Consider the following 22,465-nt stretch of genomic DNA (forward strand, 5'->3'; position numbering starts at 1 on the left):
ACACACACACACACACACACACACACACACAGTGGTTGGGGAACGCAGAGTCAGCAAGACACAAGGCCTGGACATAGGCTATCAGGAGATGTGTGACGCACTCCAGACACCACCAACGCACACACACACATACACACACAGATCTCCGAGACTGAGACACACACACTCATGCTAACACTCAGACCTGTTCTCAGTCAGTGAATTATCTGGATCTGGCCCTGTAATCCGAAATGAAGTATGAGTATTATACAAAGACATACAAACTCTACACTGCCTAAGGGCTTTCTATGGCTTTACCAACAGTCAAACACACAGGCCCTTAACCCTGAATAGGCAGGATGAACGGTGTGTCCTTGACTCTGTGAAAGGGCTTTGTTGCTGTAGCTTTGCCCATACTTTACAGTGTTCAGGACACAGTGGTGCAGTAACACACTGGTATGAGTCACAGCTGTGTGAAAAACAAAACAAAAAAAGCCTTACAGGTCTGAATCAGGACAATATCGCTTGTTTTTACATGACCGTGACAGGCTGTGCTTGATTGACAGCTCGTTATTACCAGGTGGCGAAATGCCAGCCTTTAGAGAGCTCAGCTGTTGCATGTAGAGGTGTGTGTGGGTGTGTGTGTCTCCTGGCTCACAGTCACTGTTAGGAGTAATGGGGTGGGGGGGGGGTGGTAGTTTAGGAGAGTTGGTGGGATTTACACAATAGTGTGACATCCCTGTATCGTATGATTCCAAAAAAGGTGCTCAACCATTGGCCATGGCTATTTAAATAGGGTTTTGCAGAACGCACCATCTCTCACCCCCAACCCCCCCTCCCCGCAGCCAGCTGTTGCCAGGCGTGTGGGATTGAGGGCGTAATGGAGTTTACGGTAAAGAAAAGAAAATCTCTGACCCTGACATGAACCCCCCCCCCCCCACCCCCTTCGACAAGTGCAGAAGAGAGAGACAGAGAAACGAAACGAGGGCAGTAGCGACAAAGTAGGGTTGAACGGAGCTGTTTAAGCGTTCACGTGGACCCAAAGTGTCCCATTCCCAGTGAGGAGAACAGGGTTTTACTCCCATCTCCAGTTCATCAACTACTGTGCGTCAGGAAACCAAGGACGTTTAAAACCACTATTATCCGGTCTACAAAGGTTAGTCTTCATAAACCCGCCCCACCCCACCCCCCCCACACACACACACACACATATACAGTAGCACCCGGTGCTTCACTAATCTTCATCCAAAGGCCTGTGTTGGGATTTCTGCCCTCCCCGAAATCACACCATCTCCTCTTCCTGTGAGTCACAGGTAGGCACAGGAGGGAAGCTTCTTCTTTTTTAAGGACTGCAACGGAACGACCGCCCTTCCCGGAGCCTCGTTCGTTTCCCATCTTTGCGCGAGGCAGCGACCTCGCCCTCTAATTGGAGGCGCTTCGTCATTAACCAGTTGGCTAACATGGAGTCAGGTGGCTGAGCGGTGAGGGAGTCGGGCTAGTAATCTGAAGGTTGCCGGTTCAATTCCCCGGCCGTGCAAAATGACGTTGTGTACTTGGGCAAGGCACTTCACCCTACTTGCTTCGGGGGGAATGTCCCTGTACTTACTGTAAGTCGCTCTGGATAAGAGCGTCTGCTAAATGACTAAATGTAATGTAAATGTAACATTACAGTTGGCTAACAAAGACGTAAAACTCAAAGTCAAGAACATCGCAAACCAAAGCTTCTGGCCTAACTTGTCGTTCCTTTCAATTCCCGTGACCGACGCTCTCGACACTCTGTTTTGGCTGTGTATAAAAACCTTGAAATGCATCTTCACAAAGGGAGTGCTGCCAGTGCAGGTGAACTGCATGAAAGGGCTGCGTCCTCCAGATGGGGCGGAAAGGCCCGGGCCTTTTGTTGTGGTGTCTCGTCTGAAGGAACCAGTTCTCGATGACTGAACCCCCCCCCCCGCTTCCCTTATCTCTTTGTTTCAGATCGACGCCGTGAGTAAAAGGAGTAAGGAGTCCGAGGCCGCCTTCCTCAACGTGTACAAGAGATTAATCGATGTCCCAGGTGAGGCTGCGCGTGCGTGTGTGTGTGTGTGTGTGAGCGCACGTGTGCACGGACGCGCCAGCGAGCAACAGAGGATGCGACACAGGCGTTTTTCACCACAGCCGATGCTCTGTAAACACATCGGTCATGTTTATGAGCCACCAGTCGCCGGGACCCCCGACACACACACACACACACTCACACAAACGCCTGATGACTTGCCCGGCCGTCCTTCAACCACATGGCCGAGGAGGCCATTGGAGGCTGATGAATCCGGCCTGTTGAGAGACACGCTATCTGTTCACGCCACAGCTGTCGGGCTGGAGCGCCCAGCCAGGGTTTGTTTCCATCCCTCTGGCGCGCACCAGAGGAGAGGGACTGACCCGAGGAACAGTGGAAACAGACAGTCAACCTGCGTGTGTGTGTGTGTGTGTGTGTGTGTGTGTGTGTGTGTGGAAAACAGTCAAGGAGGCCTACCGCCGGGTCTGTAGCACATTTCCTTCAGATTTGGCCTCACAGAAGCAGGGCTATATACTGTACACACACACACACACACACACACACACACACTGTAAGCGATGTCTGTAGGAGCAGGCCCGCCTAGGGAACCACTTAGTATATGCATAAATGACTGCTGTTGTGGTTTGGCGATCCCAGTCTTGCTAAAACACACACACACAGAGAGAGAGAGACACACACACACACACTCACTCACAGAGAGACACACACATACACAGACGGAGCTCAAAGTCTGCCAAGACAGATGAGCAGCACCCAGAGACCTCTTTGCCTTGGCTCGCTTACGTCAGCCTGTGTTCCAAGTGGGGTGTGCGTGCGCGCGTGTGTGTGTGTGTGTGTGTGGGGGGGGGGGTAGTGTAGGAATGTCTGTGTTTTATCAGTGTAACTAGGAGCCTGTCCATTCTTGTCTCCCCGTCTTTCAGTCTGAGGGAGGCGATCAGTGCTCCAACGATTATCTCATAGGTGTGTGGGGGTGGTTACAAGTGTGTGAATGTCAGTGCGTGTAAGAGCATGTCAGCAGGTGTCTATTCTGGTGTTGTGCCTGTGTGTGTGTGTGGGGGGGGGGGGGGGGGGGGGAGGGGGAATTACACCTTTTGCCGTCAACAGGTCTCACCTTTTGTTCTCCCGCACGTGATTATCCACATTCTCGCCGCGGTGACACACAAAGTCAAGCAGTGCAAGCGTCTTCACTTAGAATCAGAGAGCCTGTGTATCTAGCCCCGCATAAGAAACCCCCCCCAAAAAAACAGATAGACTTTTTTTTCTTTCTTCCTCCAGACAGGTTTCTGAATACTAAAACAGACAGACATTTGTCAAGCAGTCGGCAGACTTTTCTCGCTCCTACGCACGCACGCGCGCACGCACTCAATGCCGGTGCCAGCGCCGCCTGTCTACTACAGAGAGCACCAGGAGAAGGAAGGAAGCGAGCGATGCAGACACGCACGCACTCAATTGTCGACTCCCTCGCGCACCGAGCATGCACAAACACGGACGGGCTCGTCTGACGCCTCCCTTTCCCAGGAGTGGAGCTGCGGTCGAGCGGATCGCGGAGACGGCGGCCAGACGCAACACACCCCGGCAGTGTGACCGAACCCATCAACATTACACTCGGTTGTGACCTTCTCCCAGGTTACTCTCTCATCCTCGGCGACAGTAGTCGGGAGTTATTTTAATCAGGCGTCATTTGAATCGAGAAGCAGACAAACGTGCAAATATCAAACACGGTCCTGTCCCGGAAAATGAGGCCCTGGAAACAGACCTACTGTGAAAAACCAAACCAAAAGAAAAACGGCGAAACTTCTATCTTCTTTGGAGTTATCAGATAGCCGACCAATCAAATTGTGTTTTGTGTGGGTTTGAGTGTGTGGGGGTGGCTGGGTGGTGGGGTAGATCCCGTGTACGATATCCATGTTCAGCGTCGATGAAAAGGTGGGCTGTGACGCAGCGTCCGACCGGCACGTTGATGGCGCTGTCGTGTTCTCAAAGGCTCAGCAAGCCCAAGAATGTGCTTCATCCTCCCCAAGGACGTTTCCAAGATAACCAGGGCCTTGCCACAGCTAAGGAGTTGCTTTTAGAAGAAAACAATCTTGATTTTTTCGACATGGAGACGTGTGTGTGTGCGTGTGCGTGTGTGTGTGTGTGTCTGTGTGTGTGAGAATCAAGGCTGGGCGTCTTTCATCCCCCGTCTTTCGCCACTTCTAAACCATGTCTGCTTTTAACAATCACTTGTTCGTCTCCCCCCCCCCCCCCCCCCCCCCCCGTCTCGCTGGGCCAGGGGGGCTAATGTAATCATATGATTACATAATTAACCCAGCTGTCTCATTAAGGAAAATCAACTGAATTGGGGCATAATTAGTCATACAGCAATTAGTAGTGTCGAAGCCGGGCACTGATGAGCAGGCCTGGCAAGACGCGCGCGCACACGCACGCTGAGTGGGTGGGTGGGTGTGTGTCTGTGTGTCGGTGAGTGTGTGAGGTGGTGTAAGGCTGGTGTGTCCCCCCTATCCCACCGCCCCCACCCCCTCTCTCCCAGCACCTCCTGACCCTAATCCCCCCCAGCCCCCTCACACACACCCCAGTCCTCCCTAAACTTGACCCCCTCCCCCCCCCCCCCTTCCCAACCTCTACTGCCTCCCTGTGTACCTCTCCCCCTCCACAACAAACTCCCGCAACGATCGGCGTTCCCCGCGTTGACAGGGGAACGAGGCCTTGTGTTGCTATTAACAGAACGGTGTGTCATGTTCTGTTCTACTTCCTGTTTGTTCTCCGGATACGAGACGGCTCTCGTATCCAAACCTCATATCCTCGTGCCTCGTCCCCCGACGCGCTCACTCCAAAGATTCCCCCCCTCCTGTTCCGTCTCCCCCCGCGGTGAACTTAGGAATGTTGTTCCGCATTAACATGCCGCCTGCAGACTCGGGGGGGGGGGGCCCTCCCCTCCACCTAGCGTTCTTCTTCTTCTTCTTGTCTTCTTCCCTTGTTCCTTCGCTATCCGTTTTCTCCCCTCCTCACTTGTAGTCCTGCTTTTCTTCCTTGTTAGTTCTGCCCTCTCCCTCGCTCTCCCTCGCTCTCCCTCCTCGACTCTCTCCTCCTCTCCTTTGTCTGCGCCGCTTGCTCACGTGACCCAGCTCAGTGTGTGATCCTGTGTGTGTGTGTGTGTGTGTCTTGTGCACAGCGCCAGCGCTGTCTCAGCACTCCGGCTCATTGCTGTGCGAATGGGGCCAGCTAAACATAGCCTTTCTGCTCCACCACCCCAACACACACACACACACACTCTCACGGCTCATCATCAGCCCTTGCGTGACTCGCCTCTGTCCTTCACGGTCCCAGCCAGGCAAGGGGACACAAAAGCTAACGGGACACCTTAACCGCTAAACTGCTGTCTGCATTGTCCCAGCCACATAACAGGTTTAGACTCTTTTTGTGCTGACAGGAAAGAGGAGGTCTCCTCATGTGTTTGTGTATCCAGGCAAAAGCAGACGGACCATATCTGACTCCTGTCTCTCACCTGCTCCCTTCCTCCTCCTTCTCTTCCTCCTCTTCTTCCTCCTCCTCCTCTTCCTTCTCCTCTTCCTCTTCCTCCTCTTCCTCCTCCTCTTCTTCTTCCTCCTCTTCTTCTTCCTCCTGCCTCCTTCTCTTCCTCCTCCTCCTCTTCTTCCTCCTCCTGCCTCCTTCTCCTCCTCCTCCTCTTCCTTCTCCTCTTTGTCTTCGTACTCTTCCTCCTCCTCTTCCTCCTCTTCTTCTTCCTCCTGCCTCCTTCTCTTCCTCCTCCTCCTCTTCTTCCTCCTCCTCCTCTTCTTCCTCCTCCTCCCTCCTTCTCTTCCTCCTCCTCCGTCCAGATCCGGTCTCAGCTCTGGAGGCTGCCCAGCAGCTGCAGCTGAAGGTCCAGAAGATGCACGACATCGAGACGGAGAACCAGACCCTGCGTGAGACGCTCGAGGGCTACACCAAGGAGAGCGCCGAGGTCAAGAACCACGGTGAGTCCCCCCATCGTCCAGCCATCCCTTCTCACCACGTTTGGATCTGTCTACAAGTTGTCCGTCTGTGTTTTTAGGGGCCTCAAGACAACTGCAGGCTAACTTGACTGACTGAAACTGTATATTTGATAGAATGTCATTTTTCTCCCCTTGGAAATGGTGCAAAAGTCCCAAAGGGCCGGAGGGAATGAGGCCAAAGTAGGGAACCTGATACAGCCAGAGAAAAGGAACTGTGTCGGGAACGTTCCGTAGCCCCCCCTACACGGACATGAGGAAGTTATCACCTCTTGGGCTTTTAGTGCGTGTGTCATTTGACTTAACATCAACCCATTAGAGACCCAGAGCTGTCCTCGTGTCCCTCCGTAAACTCAGAATATAGATCCTCTTTTAATGCAGGCCTATTCTCCTCCTCTGCCTGAAATTCTCTTCGAAAAAGTAGCCCCTGGGCTCTTTTCATTCTCACCTTCTTTGTGTAGGCCCTCTAAAGCCTTACTCGCTTTTTTTTTCCTTTTCAGAAAGGAGGGGGGGGGGGGGGGAGGGGGGAGAGGGGGGAGGGGGAGGGGGGCATCTTTGGAATTCCCCTCCCACCAAGAGCTAATTGACCCAGCTCAATAGCGGCAATATTTTATTTTGCCATTGATTTTTTTTTTTTTCTCTTCTTCTCGCTTCCTCCCCCCTTTCCCCTTCTTTGCTTTACCGCCATCCCCTCCCTCTCTCTCTCTCTCTCTCTCTCTCTCCGTCTCTCTCCGTCTCTCTCCGTCTCTCTCTCCGTCTCCCCCCTGTGTCCTAGCTAAGCTCTGGATTCCCCTCCTCAGCTCTGAGGGAGAATCCCTCTCTCTCTTAGTTTCTCTCTCTCTCACCTCTCTCTCTCTCTCTCTCTCTCACCTCTCTCTCTCTCTCTCTCTCATTTAACCCACCCCAGCTGAGGGGGCCATTGATCCCCTGCAACCTAAATGTTTAAAGTTCAATTTAACAGTTAAGGGGGGAAAGGGCTCCGAGGGGACTCGTCCACATTGATTATGTGTCAGGGCTGAAACGCTGGAGTTTAAATCACCACAGAGGAGGGCAGAGAGAGGGAGAGGTAGAGAGAGGTAGAGAGAGGGAGAGAGGGGGAGAAAGTGGGAGAGAAAAAGGCAAAGGAAGAGTCGGAAGTGCGCGGTGAAAAGTGAGAGCTCTCCGTCAGTAATACACTCTGATCTGGCATTAGCAAGCTGTGAGAGTCGACCCCCCCCCCCCCGCCACCCCCTCCTCTCCCCCGCCCCTCCACCTCTCCTGTTCGGAGACCCCTATCTCTGTCAGAATGAGGAGGGGGGGAAACAACAAGGCATAGTACGGCGGGGAGGAGAAAAAAACAAAAGTAGCTAGCCAGGCGTTAACCAGTGGATTACAGCATCGGCATGATTAAAGCATTAAATCATATTGATTGTGAAGTGGAGATGTCTCGTTGGGGGTGCGATATGGGATGGTTTGAGCGTACTGTTTACCATAATCCCACTTTGCCTCGAGTAACTCCTACTGTGGTACGCGTCTTTGTGTGTGTGCATGAATGGACCGTAGATGCATAGGAATGCGTACATGCCTCGGTCACATCCAAGAACCCGCACGGCTGGAAACCCTTACAAACGGCGTCCTTTCTCCCCCTTCCCACTGCTCCCCCATCCAGAGGTGACAATTAAAGCACTTAAGGAGAAGATTGAGGAGTATGAAAGGACACTGAAGAGGCAGACCAAGGAACAGGGCCAGGAGGAGGGAGCCGAGGAGGGAGGAGAAGGAGAACGGAAGGAGGAGGAGGAGGCGGCAAAGGAGGGCGAGGAGAAGCTTCACAACGACCACGCCGAGGAGACGAGGTAAGCGAGGGAGCGCCACCTGTGGGACTTCGGCCACGCCCTCACCGACCCACAGTCGGTCCAGTTAGTCCGGGTGGAGAGAGCGGAGGGGTGTCTGTGGAATGGCTTCCTCCGACAGGAGTCAGCGTGGTCCTTCTCGAACAGGGATCCCTGTATCGACGTGAAGAAGACCCTCCTTAATGCCGGCTTTGTTTGTTTACGCTGAGCCAAACAAAGCCGGCATAATGCCACCCCGTGTGTGATCATAGATAGCATGCCGGCGCTCTGGAATCGGGAGGGACAGTGTCTGCAGCTGCGTCTAATGTGTGTAGTCCCGCCATGCCGGCTCTCTCTCTCTCTTTTACACAGACGTCGATTCGGTTCTGTGATTATCTCCACTGCCGACTTAATGCCAGTACAACAATGACCCCCCGACTGCGAGGGTGGCATGAAAGAACCGCATTCATGCCTTGAACAGGCGGTGTTAACGGGGCTCTCAAAACAAAAGTTACTGTACTTTCGGCGCTGTTTGGTGAGTCAGAGGATGATCCAAATAGCTTTGGGTAAAGTCACTTTGGTATACATTCCGTTTGGCTGCAACCAGCAGCGGATGAATGACACACTTGACGTCACGCTATGTTCTCGTGGTTACTCTTCCTTTATCCTTCATGACGACACCGATTCAGGAGACATAAACATTTGGACTTGTTACAGATGACTTCTGCGTGTTGTGGTTGTAAGTTGTACAAAGTTCAACGAGGACCATTGCGGACACGTTTGGCTTTCGGGTTATCAGTAGGTGTGAAGGGCACAGGAAACCAGGTTTATTATCAGAGTAATTTGCACTTTCAGTCAGCACTTGAGCCGAGCAAATATTGACTTTGGTAAACAAAGCAAAGTCCAGCTCTTGTAATGAATGACATCATGCCTTAGGGTTTGTTGTATAGATTTTTCTGTATAGTGTGGATGTAGTATTATGTGGATATTTTATTTATTTTTATGGGTCGGTTAGAATTTCCTCCGATTGTGATTGGAAAATCCCGAAGTCAACAACAATGTCGAAACTACTTTTTGTAGTTTATTGACAGGATAAGTTGAGCATGCACTATTCTGTCACTCTTCACCGTTGGTGCATATGGTCGTCGAAACTTCATGACAATCCACCTTGTTTGCCACTACCCTATCACCCCCTCACCACGGCCCCCTTGTACGAGTATGGCATATGCAGCTGTTACACAAGGGCTTTTATCTCGGCCATCAACTAATCCCATTGCCCAGTAATACCTTTAATTCATCACTGTTTGTTTACCGCTAAAAGCCCCAGCATCATGATAATACTGCTCTGAGCCCTCCCGATCATAACCGCCTCTGCCAGCTTGGCACTCAGGGGGCACACTGCCTGTGCCCTCCCGTTATGTCACACAACAGTACACGCCATTTTCCCTATTGTCACCCAACCCCCCCCCTCCCACTCCCTTCCAATCCCACCTTAAAGGAAGCCCATGTAGGGTTGTTCAACCTGAATCTGTTCCCTTGAATTATTTCACGACTTCCTGGTTGGCCGGGAATAGCATATGAGAGGCTGTGGAGGCGAGTGGAGCTTGTTGCCTCCTGACACAGGGGATGAGTGGAGGCAGAGGCAGTCATCCAGGCAGGCAGCCACTGCAGGGCTAGTCACAACCGATGTGTCATCCAAGGTGTGTTTCCACTCTGGGGCGTTGCGCCTCTTTTGTTTGTGCTAGCTCCCCTCCTAGGCTGGCTGGTGGGGTTAGAGGGGAGAGGCTAGCGGCGGCTGTTTTTTGCCCCGCATAGAAACGAGTATTTGTTGAACACCCGCCCCTTCCTTCCAATGAGAAGGCTACGCTGTTGGATGCCGGCTTTTTCCTGGCTGCGGCTGTGATTTAGCCCATGACGGAAGGGTGTTGTTTTGAGTGTGGTGGTAAGGTCGAGCCTCGTCACTAAAGCTTCCACTGGGCTCAGGGTCATGAACTTGGAGGTGTGTTTTTTTCCTCTCTCAGAGGCAACCTTGTAGCCCCTTCTACGGAAAGGGTAGCTGAGGCTCTTTTGTTGACATGACTTAACATGTTGTCTTATCTGGAAAAATACAAATGGAAACAGGTGATGGTATGACAGGTATTTACCAATGGATTGGTAAATAACCCGAACACTAAATGATTAAATAAATGACTAAATGGATTCTTTTCTCAGAACCGGATCTTCCTGTTGTCAGTCTGTTGGTTCTGGTGAGTTTGTGAACGTGCTTGCTAGCTACTTGAGTCAAGCCAGAGTCCCTAGGGCAACAGTTAGTGTAGCTCCCTCAAATGCGCGCGCACACACACACCCATAGAGCCATTTGCCACTGCAATCTTAGTAGGCTCCATGCTGTTCCTAATGACAGAATGAACGGGTGCTTTTGTGCTTCATTTGGCTACGCACTTTTGGTCCCGTCCCATTTCCCCAAATTTGCTGTGCCCTTGCTGTGCTTTACCTTCAGAATAACAAATGGAAATGTCAACGATGCGCGCCAAGTTAGCTGGCCCTTTTCAGGGAGATTGGCGGTCTGTTCCGATAACAAACTAATACCCAAGGACAAACAGGCTTCTTCCTGTTCAACCTAGTAGATGGATAGTGAGGCAGAACTGGATGCTAATTCCTCAGGCTTCACCGCGCTCCCTCCACTATCTCGCTGAGGTAAATTGATGGGCTGCTCTGCGGGTGCGGTGGGGCTCGTGGCATGATGAAAGAGGCCCATTGGGCGGCCCAGGTGTTCCAGTATTAATAACCCCCAGATAGAACCGAACAGAGGGCGTCTTTACCACCAAGTCTGACAGGCCTTGCTTTGTTGGCTAAAAATACGCCACTTAGCTAGCTAGCGTCCCACTCTGGGTTAGGACACTTTTAGCTAATGCTTAAACTGGAATTGGGGTGCCTGTTCGCGCCGGAGCTATGGTAACCTGGCCTCTTTGTTGAAGTGCTGATGCACTTACCCTTCCCCTTGTTGTTAAGTGATACTATGCTGACCTCTGTTGGAGTTGTAGGTGGTGCTTAGCCAGTCCGTTTTCTCTTCATGAGATGATTCTAATCTTGTTTGTTTTGTAGGCTGAGAAGTTGTTGTTTTTTAGGCTATGCTAAGCGGTTTGTTGTTTACCGAGGCGATGCTAAGCTAACCACTTTGTTGTTGTCCTCTCTCTGTACAGTGAGCACCAGGAGAGCAAAGCCTCTGTGGAATCAAGGCTGGAAGAGACAGATATCAAGGCTCAGTCCCTACAGACAGGTAACAAGTCCTCAAATGGAGATTTCTGCTAACATTTGGTGTTTGTTTACCCATGCAGGCAAACACAAAAGCATACAGAGCAAGAGAGTTCACTCACACTCACACACACGCCAGTCGGTATTTCTCCCAACAGTTTCCAGTACCCAATGGTGTCAACGTGCGTGTCTCTGCAGTGTACACCTCAATGCTAGCTCGACCAGCTGAAGGCATCCGATGGTGGATTCCTCTCTCTCACTCTCCCCTACTCTCTCTCTCTCTCTCCCCTACTCTCTCTCTCTCTCTCTCTCCCCTACTCTCTCTCTGTATGACTCGGTGACTGCTAGTTCTGGGCCAGCAAGTGACTAATCCAGCACTGTCAACACGTCCCAGCTTCAACCCAGCCGCGCGATTCCACGCATTGCGTCCGACAGTCCGCTGTCACAGGGCATCAGCTCTGGCCAAACCACACACAGCACACACACACACTCACCACGCACACTCAACACGCTCTACCGTACTGGACAACACTTTTTGAAACAGCTGGGCACTGGAAAAGTGGGGAGAAACTGTTGGTTTTTAGAAAGACTTGTGCATCTTTGCCTGCAAGTTGGGAGAGCTACCCAGTGCTCTCAATGCAGTGTAGAAACCTACAGCCGTGTAGGCCTCAGGCCTCGATACCGTGTCTAGGCCACGTCCCTTCAGAGCCGTTCGTACAGTACCGTACAGTGGCTGTGTGTGCTAATGGTGTTTTGATTGATCTGTTTTCAGCCCTCGACGCAACTCAGGCTGAGCTTCTGGACCTGAAGAGCAAGTATGACGAGGACACGACAGCAAAGTAGGTCCCCGTCCCTAGCTGGAGGCGCCAGTGCATGTGTCCCACCCCCCCCCCACACACACACATACACACACACACACACACAGGCATCACCCACCACACACACTTTACGCCCCTCTCTGAACTTTTGTCGGCGACACACACGCAATCAGATACAGACAGACACACATTAAGTCTTTCTCTCTCTTAAAAATGACACACACACACACACACACACACACGCTCTCTCTCTCATCCTCCAAATCCCCCAGAGGCGTTCTCCGCGTTCCTTTGATTAGGGCTAAAAAACCCTGTGGTTGCCATCTGCAGTAATTGCACCTGAATCTACGGAAAATCTGATCTCCTCTAATAACCCTACTCCATGCATAATCACAGATCACATTACCCCAGCACTCTGTACCCCCCTTCTCCCTGCCAGCCTGGGCTCCTCCGGACCCCCGATCTGAGCGCCGCAAAGCAAATCCAGCCTTGTCCCCCGACTGAATGGAATAGAAGACGTATAATTGGCGCGCCCGAATGACGCGTACTTGAAAGCATGCCCTGAGATGTGTGACTGTGTGCCGAGGCGGGCCGCGAACGAACTCCGCCTGAGAGACTGGGAGGAGTGAGGTGTGCGTGTGTACTCTACCTGAGCACATACTGGATCGTGTGCGTCTGTGAGTTTGCAGCTACTGTACATGTCTGCTTGCGTGAGGACATGTGACACTGACATGTTAGACAGGCAGTACCTCATGAGTGTGTGTGTGTGTGTGTGTGTGTGTGCATTCACGCGTTGACATTTTCCTGAGCTGTGTTGTGTCTGTGTCTCTCTCTGTGTGTGTGTGTGTGTGTGTGTGTGTGTGTGAGTGAGTAAGCAATGATTATGTGATCTGTCTGTCTGACTTGTGTGGGTGCGCGCATGTACATGCGTGTTTGCGCGCGCGCGTGTGTGTGTGGCATTGCCTGTGGTCTCTGTACAGTGGGTAATTTCCGTGTCGGCCTGTCACAGAGGAATTCTGGCTGTTGCCGCGCCCCAGCCTTCTCTCTTTCCCCCGCGGCTATTTCAGTGTGTCTACCACCCAGGCACTTGCAGGAGACTTAATTATAGCCACCGCTAACCAAATGAAAGGCACTGTTGCCAGGCCTCATACACACCCACGCACGCACACACACACACACACAGTAACTCCAAACGGGGGTCTCTTTTTGAAGTGTAACAAGTGTCCCCATGGCTCGTTAGGCTGCTGTGGCACAAAGTCAGAGGCTCGCACACAAACACGTTGATACGTCCTCACACGCACACTCGCATGTGGGCACACACACACACACACATCAATTGATGCTTTATTTTTCCTTTTTCTTCCCCCCCGTCTTTCACTTACACACCGACACACACACACGCACACACACACAGACAGACGCGCAAACTTGCATCAGTGTCTAGCCTAAGGCCCCCCTCCAGTGAAGGGCCTTGACAGAGGGAGCCTTCTAGAAATCCCAGTCTCCTAGATAAGTCTGTCTGAAGAAACGACTCTGAATTCTCGGAATGATTCTGCGCCTGTGTGTGCGCGTGTGTACCTGCGTATAGCCTGTGTGTGCGTGTATATCTGTGCATGTCCTGTGTGCGTGTGTGCGAGCATGTGTGTCATTCCATGCCTTGCATTCCCAAAACTGCTCGCTGAATGTCATGGTGTCTGTCAGACTCTGCTCTCGGTGTGTAAGTACAAGTTCTTTTCTAGGCGTTGGATTGACAGGTTATTTCTGCGGCTGGCTCCCCTCCCTCGCTCTCTCCCTATGTCTCCTCCCTCTCCCCCTCTCTCTCTCTCTCTCTCTCTCTCTCTCTCTCTCCCTCCCTGTCATTCTTCCATGCCAGTCGTTACTCTGCCTGCCTCTGTTTGTATTCCCACACACCATCTCCTTGCATGCCGTCGTCCTCACTGTCTCCACCGCTCCTCCTTTCTTCGTTCCCTTCGTCCGCCCGTGTCCACGTCCAGCCTATTCGGTCCCGTTCACCACGCCCCTTCCCGACGTGTCCGGAGCGCCCCCCCCCGTCGTGGCGACCCCTTGCCCCCACCGCATTTGGCACTTACGAGGAGGGGACGGAAGGAAGGGGAATGAACGGACGTACGGACTGAAGGAAAGGTGGATGGCAGGATTGGAAAGAGGAGCGGAAGCATCGAAGCGTCCCCCCGGTTCATCCAGGGAGTCTTGCAGAGACGCGGGGTTCAGTTCTGAGAGACGGATGTCCCCCTCGGGGTGAAGGTTTTGGCCGAGGAGGTCTTTTGTGCCTGGCTGGGTCTCCACGGCCTCCGGGCCTACCTCGCTGCTGTTTGCCCCGCGGGTCCTCTGTACAGGCCTGCTGTTTGCCCCGCGGGTCCTCTGTACAGGCAGGCTTTTGTTAAGCCCGTGTTGGCCTGCAGTTGGTTCGGTGCTTTTGGTCCGAGAGCAGCTGGAGGTCAGAGGAAACACTGTTCTCTCCTGGCTGAGGGGAGAGTGGATTCTCCTGCTCAGGGCCTCCCTGGAGGTTTGCAATTGTGTACCCAACAAACACAGTCTGTGTATTCTCACACATCACATACACCCACACACACACATACACACATTACACAACCACATGTAAACAGAGGCTGAGTGGATACAAAGCTAGACTGACCTCCATTCTCCTCTCTAGAGAGAAAGGCGTATGACCTCCTTGAAGACCTCTTTTGTTTCTCTGTACTCGGAACAGGAAGTATGTCAAGCTCCCGGTCAGTGGAACATTCTAGACTCTGAGCGGTTTTGAGACCGCGCTGCATCTCTACCAGTGTGTGTGTGTGTGTGTGTGTGTGTGTCTGTCAGCTTGACTGACTGCTCTCTGATGTCATTACAAAAAACAGGAAGTCGTTGCGGTGGATTGACGAGGGGGCCAACCGTCGTCCGTGGAGGCGCGGCCGTTTGTCCGTCCCCTCTGGCGATGTCACACAGACGCTGCTGCTGACATCACACCCGGTCGGTTGAAAAACGGGGGAGGAAATCTACACACACTTGGGCGCCAATTTAGCGTGTTCAAATCACACATCTTAGCGAATTCGTTATACGTCTTCGGAGGCAATTGGAATAGCAGGTTAGAAGTCCAAAATGAACCAGCCATGGGTTGCAATGGCCGCTGAGGGAGATGTGTACCGTTCCATGTAATGATGAATCGGCCCAGCCGAGTGTAAGGTGTGTTTGTGCGCTCTTGTCTTTTTTCGGTTATTTTTTCTTCTCAAACTCGTCCTTTCTTGGTTTTTCCGGTGCTGGTGTGTTTGTCCTTGTGTTGCTGAGGAAGACGAGCGCAATATGGTCGATTAATGCCCTCATGTAAATTCCATTACGGTATGTTATATTTGGAATATTGGCAAGCGAATGTTCCTCGTAACGAAACGCAGACGAATATGCATTAGTTTGTACGCTGATCTGTCCGCTGCGATTGTGTTGATAAGTCAACACAAGTACGGTGGACATCGAGTCCTGCTGTTTCATTTTAAGTGTTACCAAGTCAAGCTATTTGAAATGTTGCTAGCAAGCGCTAATCGCGTTAGCCGAACACGAGATGTCTTGACTGTGGAATCGGATGAGAATAGCATTTGCTAATGATCTTTGATTCATTGAGGATTATGTTGTCTTTTTTTTTTTCTTCCTAAGACAAAGAAATGAGAGAGTGGGTGGGATGGAGGAGGAGGAGGGGGGAGGGGAGAGGGAGAAAGCGAGCGAAATATGCTGTTTATTGAGGCTCTGTGGAGATCCCCCTCATTATTATACACTCCTGGGAGCCCACACACACACACATACACACCCAGCGACTGTAGACAGAACACCCACAAACGCGTACTGTATAATCACACTTCCTACCGCAGTGCAGAAGGATCACCCACATTCAGTATGGATTCCAGTCACACAAACATTCGCCCACCTCCGACGCTTTGCCCACGCTTATACTACTGGAAGACACGCGCGCGCACACACACAATCACACATGGCCGTCGACTGACAGGACACGCACGCACACTCGTCCGCATACACACACTGGCACCGTGGGTGAGTCCTCAGACAGAAGGTCTTGTACCTTATCAATGGCTCCTTGTTCAGTCTCCCCGGACTAATTACATTGGAGCTGAGAGTGTGCGCCCTGGAAAACATTCCCCCACTGTGTGTGCGTCCGGGAAAACAGTTCCCCTGTTGCCAGAGTCTCAGAGTGGCTCTCTTAAAAGACCGGGTGTCCGACTTGTCTCCCCTCTCTCGCTCACTCGCTCGCTCTCCCCCCCCCCCCTCCCTCTCTTCTTGATTTCCTCACACGTATTATTTGGATTTAAGAAACCTTCAACTCCATGATCTGAAGATCTGCTCTGTGGGGATTCACGTACTCGGTGGTCACAGTTCTCACACACACACACACACACACACACAGTTGTGTGTCTCGTCCCAGGTTAAGAGCACATCTCACTGCACCGTTATGTAATCGGTGTGTTCCTGGCCCACAGTAGCTGCCTCCTCCGCCGTTCCTCACAACTGGACACACACACACACACTCTCCTGTTCTTCCAACTTGCTTCCCTGACTGTCTGGCGGTCTATTACACCTCACTTGACGTTTGTGTGTGTGTGTGTGTGTGTGTGTGTGCACACAGGGGGGATCACACTCTCACACAATGAGCTGGGCCAGCACAAACGATGCCCCCCTCCCCCCCTCCATCCACACACACACAACACGCACACACAGCTCCTCTTGGCTGGAGCAGACCGGCCTCTGAGGGGTCGTGGTGTGGAGGACCGGGGGGGGGGGGGGGGGTCCAGGCTGGCTCCAGCCAGCGGGGGTGGCCCAGCCGTCTCCGTGTCGATCCAGGCCGACCACACTGTGCAGCTGCCAGAGCCCTGTCTCTATTGATTTTCTATTAGGCTTTAATAAGTCTGTCTTCTCCCGGCTCCGGAGTTCCCATAATTCAGTGTTGTCTTCTCTCGCTCTCCCTTTTTTTTTTTTTTTTTTTTTTTTTTTTTTTTGCTTTTTCCCCTCTCTTTTTCCTTCTTTCTTTCGTCTTACCCTTTTTTTCTTCTTCTTCTTCTTCCATTTCTTCTCGCTCTCCCCCCTCCCCCCACCCGCTGCTCTCTATCTCTCTCTCAGCTTCTCTGTTCCCAGTTTTTTTTCTTCTTCTTCTTCTTTCTTCTCTGTCCCTCGTGAACTCAGGATCACCACCCCCCGCCCCCATTTTCACACATGCCTCTCTCACCCATCTTGGCACGCGTGCACATGCTCTCTAAACATATATATATATATGTGTGTGTGTGCGTGTGTTCTCTCTCGCTTTCTCTTGTGGCGCCCCGGTGTTACTGTGAGTGTTGGAGGGAGAGGGAGAGAGCCATCGGAGCGTGATAATAGAACACATCAATTCGCTCTGGCGTTTTGGGTCGGACCCCCCCCCCCCCCCCCCCACACCCTCCTCTACGCACACCTCCTCCCCCCCCTCATTTCGCTTCCCCCCCCCTCACTTCGCTCCCCCCCCCCCCCACACACACACTCTCTCCTCCCTCTCCCGTGTCTGTGGAGGAATGTCACTGTTTCTGTCCAGGCCCTCAAGGTGCCTATCGTCGTCGTCCCCCCCCCCCCCCCCCCGTCTCACCATTCCCTCCCCTTTCTGTCTCGGCCTCCTCTCTCCTCTCTCCCCCCTCCTCACATCTCCCCCCTCCCCGCACGTCAGGCCCGGGGCTCTCCATTGATGCAGACAGAAGCCTGGGACCGCGCGTTGGCGTGCCGCGATCTGAAATTTTAATGCACTGCTTTACAACACGGAGCCCCCACCCCTCCCAAAGCCATCCTCTCTCTCTCTCCCTCTCCTCTCTCCCTCTCCTCTCTGCCCCCACACACTCACACACACACACACACAGTCACACACTCAAACACACACTATCAGCATGTCGGCTGCCGGGCTCGGCCTCCCCCGAGCCTTGCCCATTTATCGCTTGGCTGAGCAGCGCGCCACGGCCCGCCCAGACACACACACACACACACACCGACACAGACAGAGGCCCCGGATCAGTGATAGACTGACTTATCCCTTCCCTGCTCTCTCTCTCTCTCTCTCTCTCTCTCTCTCTCTCTCACACACACACACACCACAAACACTGGCACGCTCACACCTGCTCACCTGGAGGAGCGGGCTCGCTTTTGTTTTGGTGTGTGCCCTGTGCGTGTGTGTCAGCGAAAACACACACCGCCTTGTCTTACACGTCAGGGTGTGTGTGTGTGTTGGTCCTGCATTGACGACAGGGCAGCTGGAGTCGCTATGACGTTTGTCGTGTTGTGAGGTACAGTCGCTTCTGCTGCTCCTAGCGGTGAGCTGGCATGAAAGAAACACACACACAGGCACAAACACACACACCTTTAGACACACACCAATTTAGAGTGTGTTCGTGTGTGTGGAAGAGGTTTGAGCTTTGTAGCTCTGGAGCCGTGTACACACACATACACAGTACACACACACATACGCCACTACACACACACACACGCATGCACTACTTTTCCAGGAAGGTCCATGTAACATGGAGCGTGCTATGCCTCTGTGCTGTGCATCAAAGTGCAGTTGGGTGTTTGGGACGTTTTTCTCTAAACGATTCAGTTGGATTGGCTGTAATATAGTGGCATGCTGAGAGCCAGGTGTGTAAGAGACCACGGCGCCCACGGCAACAGTAACACACACACACACGCACACACACACACACGTGTGTCCACACACACACACATACACCTTTTCCCTTTCGAGATGGAGAGTGGCACTTCCACATCGATTGAAACGTCCATTTGGTTTCGTGTGGTTCTAAAAAAGCACTTTGGAGTCTGAAAGGGTGAATTCTACAAATGGTCACCCCAAGAGTGTTAACAACAAATAAATATTTGGTCAGAATGTGGGTTGTGTATTCGTCTTGGGAACACTTTAAATTGAAAGTAATTCCTCGTCTTGAAACAAACACCTGGATCTGGGTACTCGCCGATTGACAAGATATATAAACACATCTATTTATATCTAGGCATCTACATGTAGGTATTTCTTAATAAACACTGGGCAAGTATTGTCAGTGGCATTCGTAACCTTTCTCAGACTGGTTTTACAAGTTGTATCATAACAAGCATCTATTGTCCAGCTGTGTGAGACGGATGGGCTTCATGTGTGTGAAGGTTAGTGTGTGTGTGTGTGTGTGTGTGTGTGTGTGTGTGTGTGTGTGTCAGAGAACACTTTCAATGCAGGTGAGTATGCAGCATGTGTGTGTTTTTGTGTGTGTGTGTGTCTTGCCTGTCCCTGGCCCAGCCCCTTTGGGAAGAGCTGCAGGAAGAGAGAGAGAGAGGGGGGGGGGGGGGGGGTGGGCAGGGAGGAAGAAAGAGGGAGAGAGAGAGGGGCAGAGAGAGGAGAGAGAGAGAAAACGAGAGAGGGGGGGGGGATGAGGAAAAAGTAGGCCAATGAGTTGAATAGCTAGTGACTGCAGTGTCAGGCAGGCTATGCAGGGGATAGGCTGACTGCTACAGGGGAGTGTGCGTGTGTGTGCGTGTGTGTGTGTGTGTGTGTGTGCGTGCGTGTGTGTGTGTGTATGGGCAGACCAGGTGCCTAAATGAGCCGGCGGTTAGAGCCTCACACACGCATTCTAACGCGTTCACTCGACACACACTTACCACATACTCATTTACACATGCGTCAGTACTCGCACACACGCGCGCGCGCACACACACACGTACGCAACTATCCAAGTGGTTTGGGCAGTCGAGGCTCTCTTGCAGGCAGCCCTCTCCCCTTGTCCAGGTGCTGGGATCTGTAATAGAAGGTACAGTTGTGGAAGGAGGAATTGATCCCATATATCATCCTGTTGTTAGATAGTACAGTACAATCTCACGCACACTGGACTACTGGTGTGCTGAGGTATCTCCTGCAACCCATGGGTCACACTCCACATGCACACAACACACACACACGCACAGGTGTAACGAAAAGGATGTCCGCCCAGAATCGTGTCGTTTGGGTGAGCGTGTGTGTGGAGGGGGAGCACAAGGGTCTGTTTCCTGCTTCTGCACGGGCATACAGTGCGTGCGTGTGCGCGCCTCCTACGAGCCCGTGTCCTGTTTCTCCTCCGTCCAAATTGGCAGGGAGAGGCCTTAGATCATCCCAGCCCGGCGCTCTCCAAGAGCTCGCCTGTGTTTTTGTTTCCTTTAAAGATTAATGTCCTATTGATCCGCTCTGCAAATAGCAGCCCTGGCCCAGGCTGTGCGGCGAAGGGGGCTCCGCTCGCTCCCCCCCATCCCCCCCCCCGCTCTCTGTCCCTCACGCACGCACGTGCATTCGCACGCTCGCTCGCACACACACACACACAAACGCAACGCCTTCTCCCCCGTTGTGGTGTACACACACACGAGCAAAGGCACACTTTAAAGGCTTCATCAGCGGAACCGACAAGGTGTGCGCGCGCGTGTGTGAGCTGGGTAAAGAAGGCGGTAGGTAGGTGCCCACACAGCCCAGAGAGGCCCCGGCCTCACTCACCAGAGCTGTGCACATTAATAACGTCAGCCCCGCGCCGTGACAGCCCCACTGAGAGAGGGGGAGAGGGGGGGAGGGGGGAGGGGGAGGTGGGGAAAGACAAAGAAGAGAGAGAGAGAGGTGAGGGAGAGGGGGAGGGGGAAGCAGAGGTGAAAGGATGGATGGGACACAACTACGGATTGCGTGTGCGCGTGCGTGCGTGTGTGTGTATAAGGGGGGGGGGGGGGGGGGGGGTTACAGCAGCATCGTCTCTGGAAGCATCCATGACATTCCGCCCAGTGTTCTTGTGCCTTTGCATCAGCGTTATCTCTGCAGATATCTGGGAGTCGACCGGTGGTGTGTGTACGCAAGGCGCCAGGCGCTCAGATGAGCGTCCACACAGCTCCGATGGCAGTCCCATTTCGTCACTTCGTCCCGACCACCAAGAGATAAATGTCAGGTTCATTCACGCCTCTGTCCTCCCCAGCCATCCTGCTAGTGTGTGTGTGTGTGTGTGCGCGCGTGCACACCCGCACAGTGCTCGGCGACATGGTCTCAGGCACGCGGCGGGCTCGCGGTCGGTCATTTCCGCTTGATCAGAACCCTTCGCTTCCAGACGCCATGATGTGTTGTGATTAGACTGGCCCTGCCAGTTCCCCCCCCCCTCTCTCTCCTCTCCTCTCCGTCACTCGCTCTATCCTTTATTCTCTTTGTCTCTTTTCTCCATCTCTCTCTCACTGTCTTTCCTGTTTGGATTCGGTTGTCTTTTTTCTTTTTTTCGTCGTCTCTTCTCTCTGTTGTTTCATGCTCTCATCTCTCCTCTCCCTCCATCCATCCTGCTTCAGGTCGCGGAGCTCTACTTGTGGCTGCCGCACCCAGCATGCTTTGCTGCTGCCTCCCCCCCCCCCCCCCCCCCCCGCCACACACGCACAGATGCACCCTGTCCCCTCTCACACATACACACAGATTCCTCCTCACACACACACACACACACGTACACATACCCAGGCACCCTCTCCCCTTTGTACACATACACACATACCCCCCTTTCCTCCCTCCCACACACACACACACTCCTGTCCTGCGTTTTCCCTAGTCGAGGCCTTCTCCTTAAGTTATTACATTAGGGCCTGGCCAGCCATCCCTAAAGAACCTATTTATAGTGTGGCAGCAGTGCTGCAGATGAGAGACTTTGGCAGACCTCAACAATATTATCCCAAACCCCCGCGGTGCCTCCGCAGGCACAGCAATGTGCCTCCAGCAATATAAACACCCAGGCAGCACGATGGATAGAGAGAGAGAGAGAGACGACGCGGTCGGCAGCAAGAAGCAATACCTCGAGTTGCGTTGCGTCGCCATGCCGACGAGCGCGCGCGCGCTTTCCGTGCGCGCCGGACAGAACTGGAGCGTCGCACTCCAGACGTTTGAGCTCGAGGGCTATTTTCGGCGAGGCGGCGTCAACGGGGCGACAATCCTGTATCAGCACGACACCCCGTTCTCCCCAGTTGCTGACAGTATAGTGGGGGGGGGTTACGGATGGACGAACAGCCGTGTTCGGCCTGCCGCGTGCCACGGAGGCTAACTGTTGTTGGTATTCAATGGTTGGCAGTGTTCTGGGTTTCCCCGGCGTAGTAGGTTTCAGGGAATGCGGGGTGCCATGACTGACGGGGTTGGACGGCGGTAGCCCGTGACTTCCCGCATGGGCGTGCTAGGCGTCGGAGAGGCTGTGTCGTCTCTCCTGCCATCGTGTTCGCCGCGTGGAAGCGGCCATAAACCCCAAAGAGCAGTATTGTGACACGAACGGCCCCGGCCACAACAACTGTGAAAAATTGCCGTGTTAACGTGGGCCCTCTATTCTCCTCCTCCTCCTCTTCCTTTACACACACATACACGTATGGTACACACACAAAACACACCACACACACACACACACACACGCACACACACTGAGAGCTCGCGAAAATCAAGCCCCTGGGGCCATTTTGCCTCTCCAGTCGCAGAAAGGTTAAGCAACTCCACCAGAAAAGAAAAGGAGAGACTAAGCTGAAAAAAAATGG

General features: G+C 52.9%; 1 protein-coding gene across 1 annotated transcript in view; it reads left to right on the forward strand.

Moving 5' to 3' along the window:
- Positions 1-859: 859 nt before the first annotated feature.
- cux1a (cut-like homeobox 1a) overlaps positions 860-22,465 on the forward strand; it is a 61,932-nt gene continuing 40,326 nt past the window's right edge. The window contains 6 exon segments of the mRNA XM_067257687.1: positions 860-871; positions 1,954-2,032; positions 5,869-6,006; positions 7,670-7,853; positions 11,030-11,106; positions 11,854-11,920. Coding sequence (XP_067113788.1) covers positions 860-871; positions 1,954-2,032; positions 5,869-6,006; positions 7,670-7,853; positions 11,030-11,106; positions 11,854-11,920 — 557 coding nt within the window.

This window comes from Osmerus mordax, chromosome 19 (genome assembly GCF_038355195.1).
Source record: "Osmerus mordax isolate fOsmMor3 chromosome 19, fOsmMor3.pri, whole genome shotgun sequence".
NCBI lineage: Eukaryota > Metazoa > Chordata > Actinopteri > Osmeriformes > Osmeridae > Osmerus > Osmerus mordax.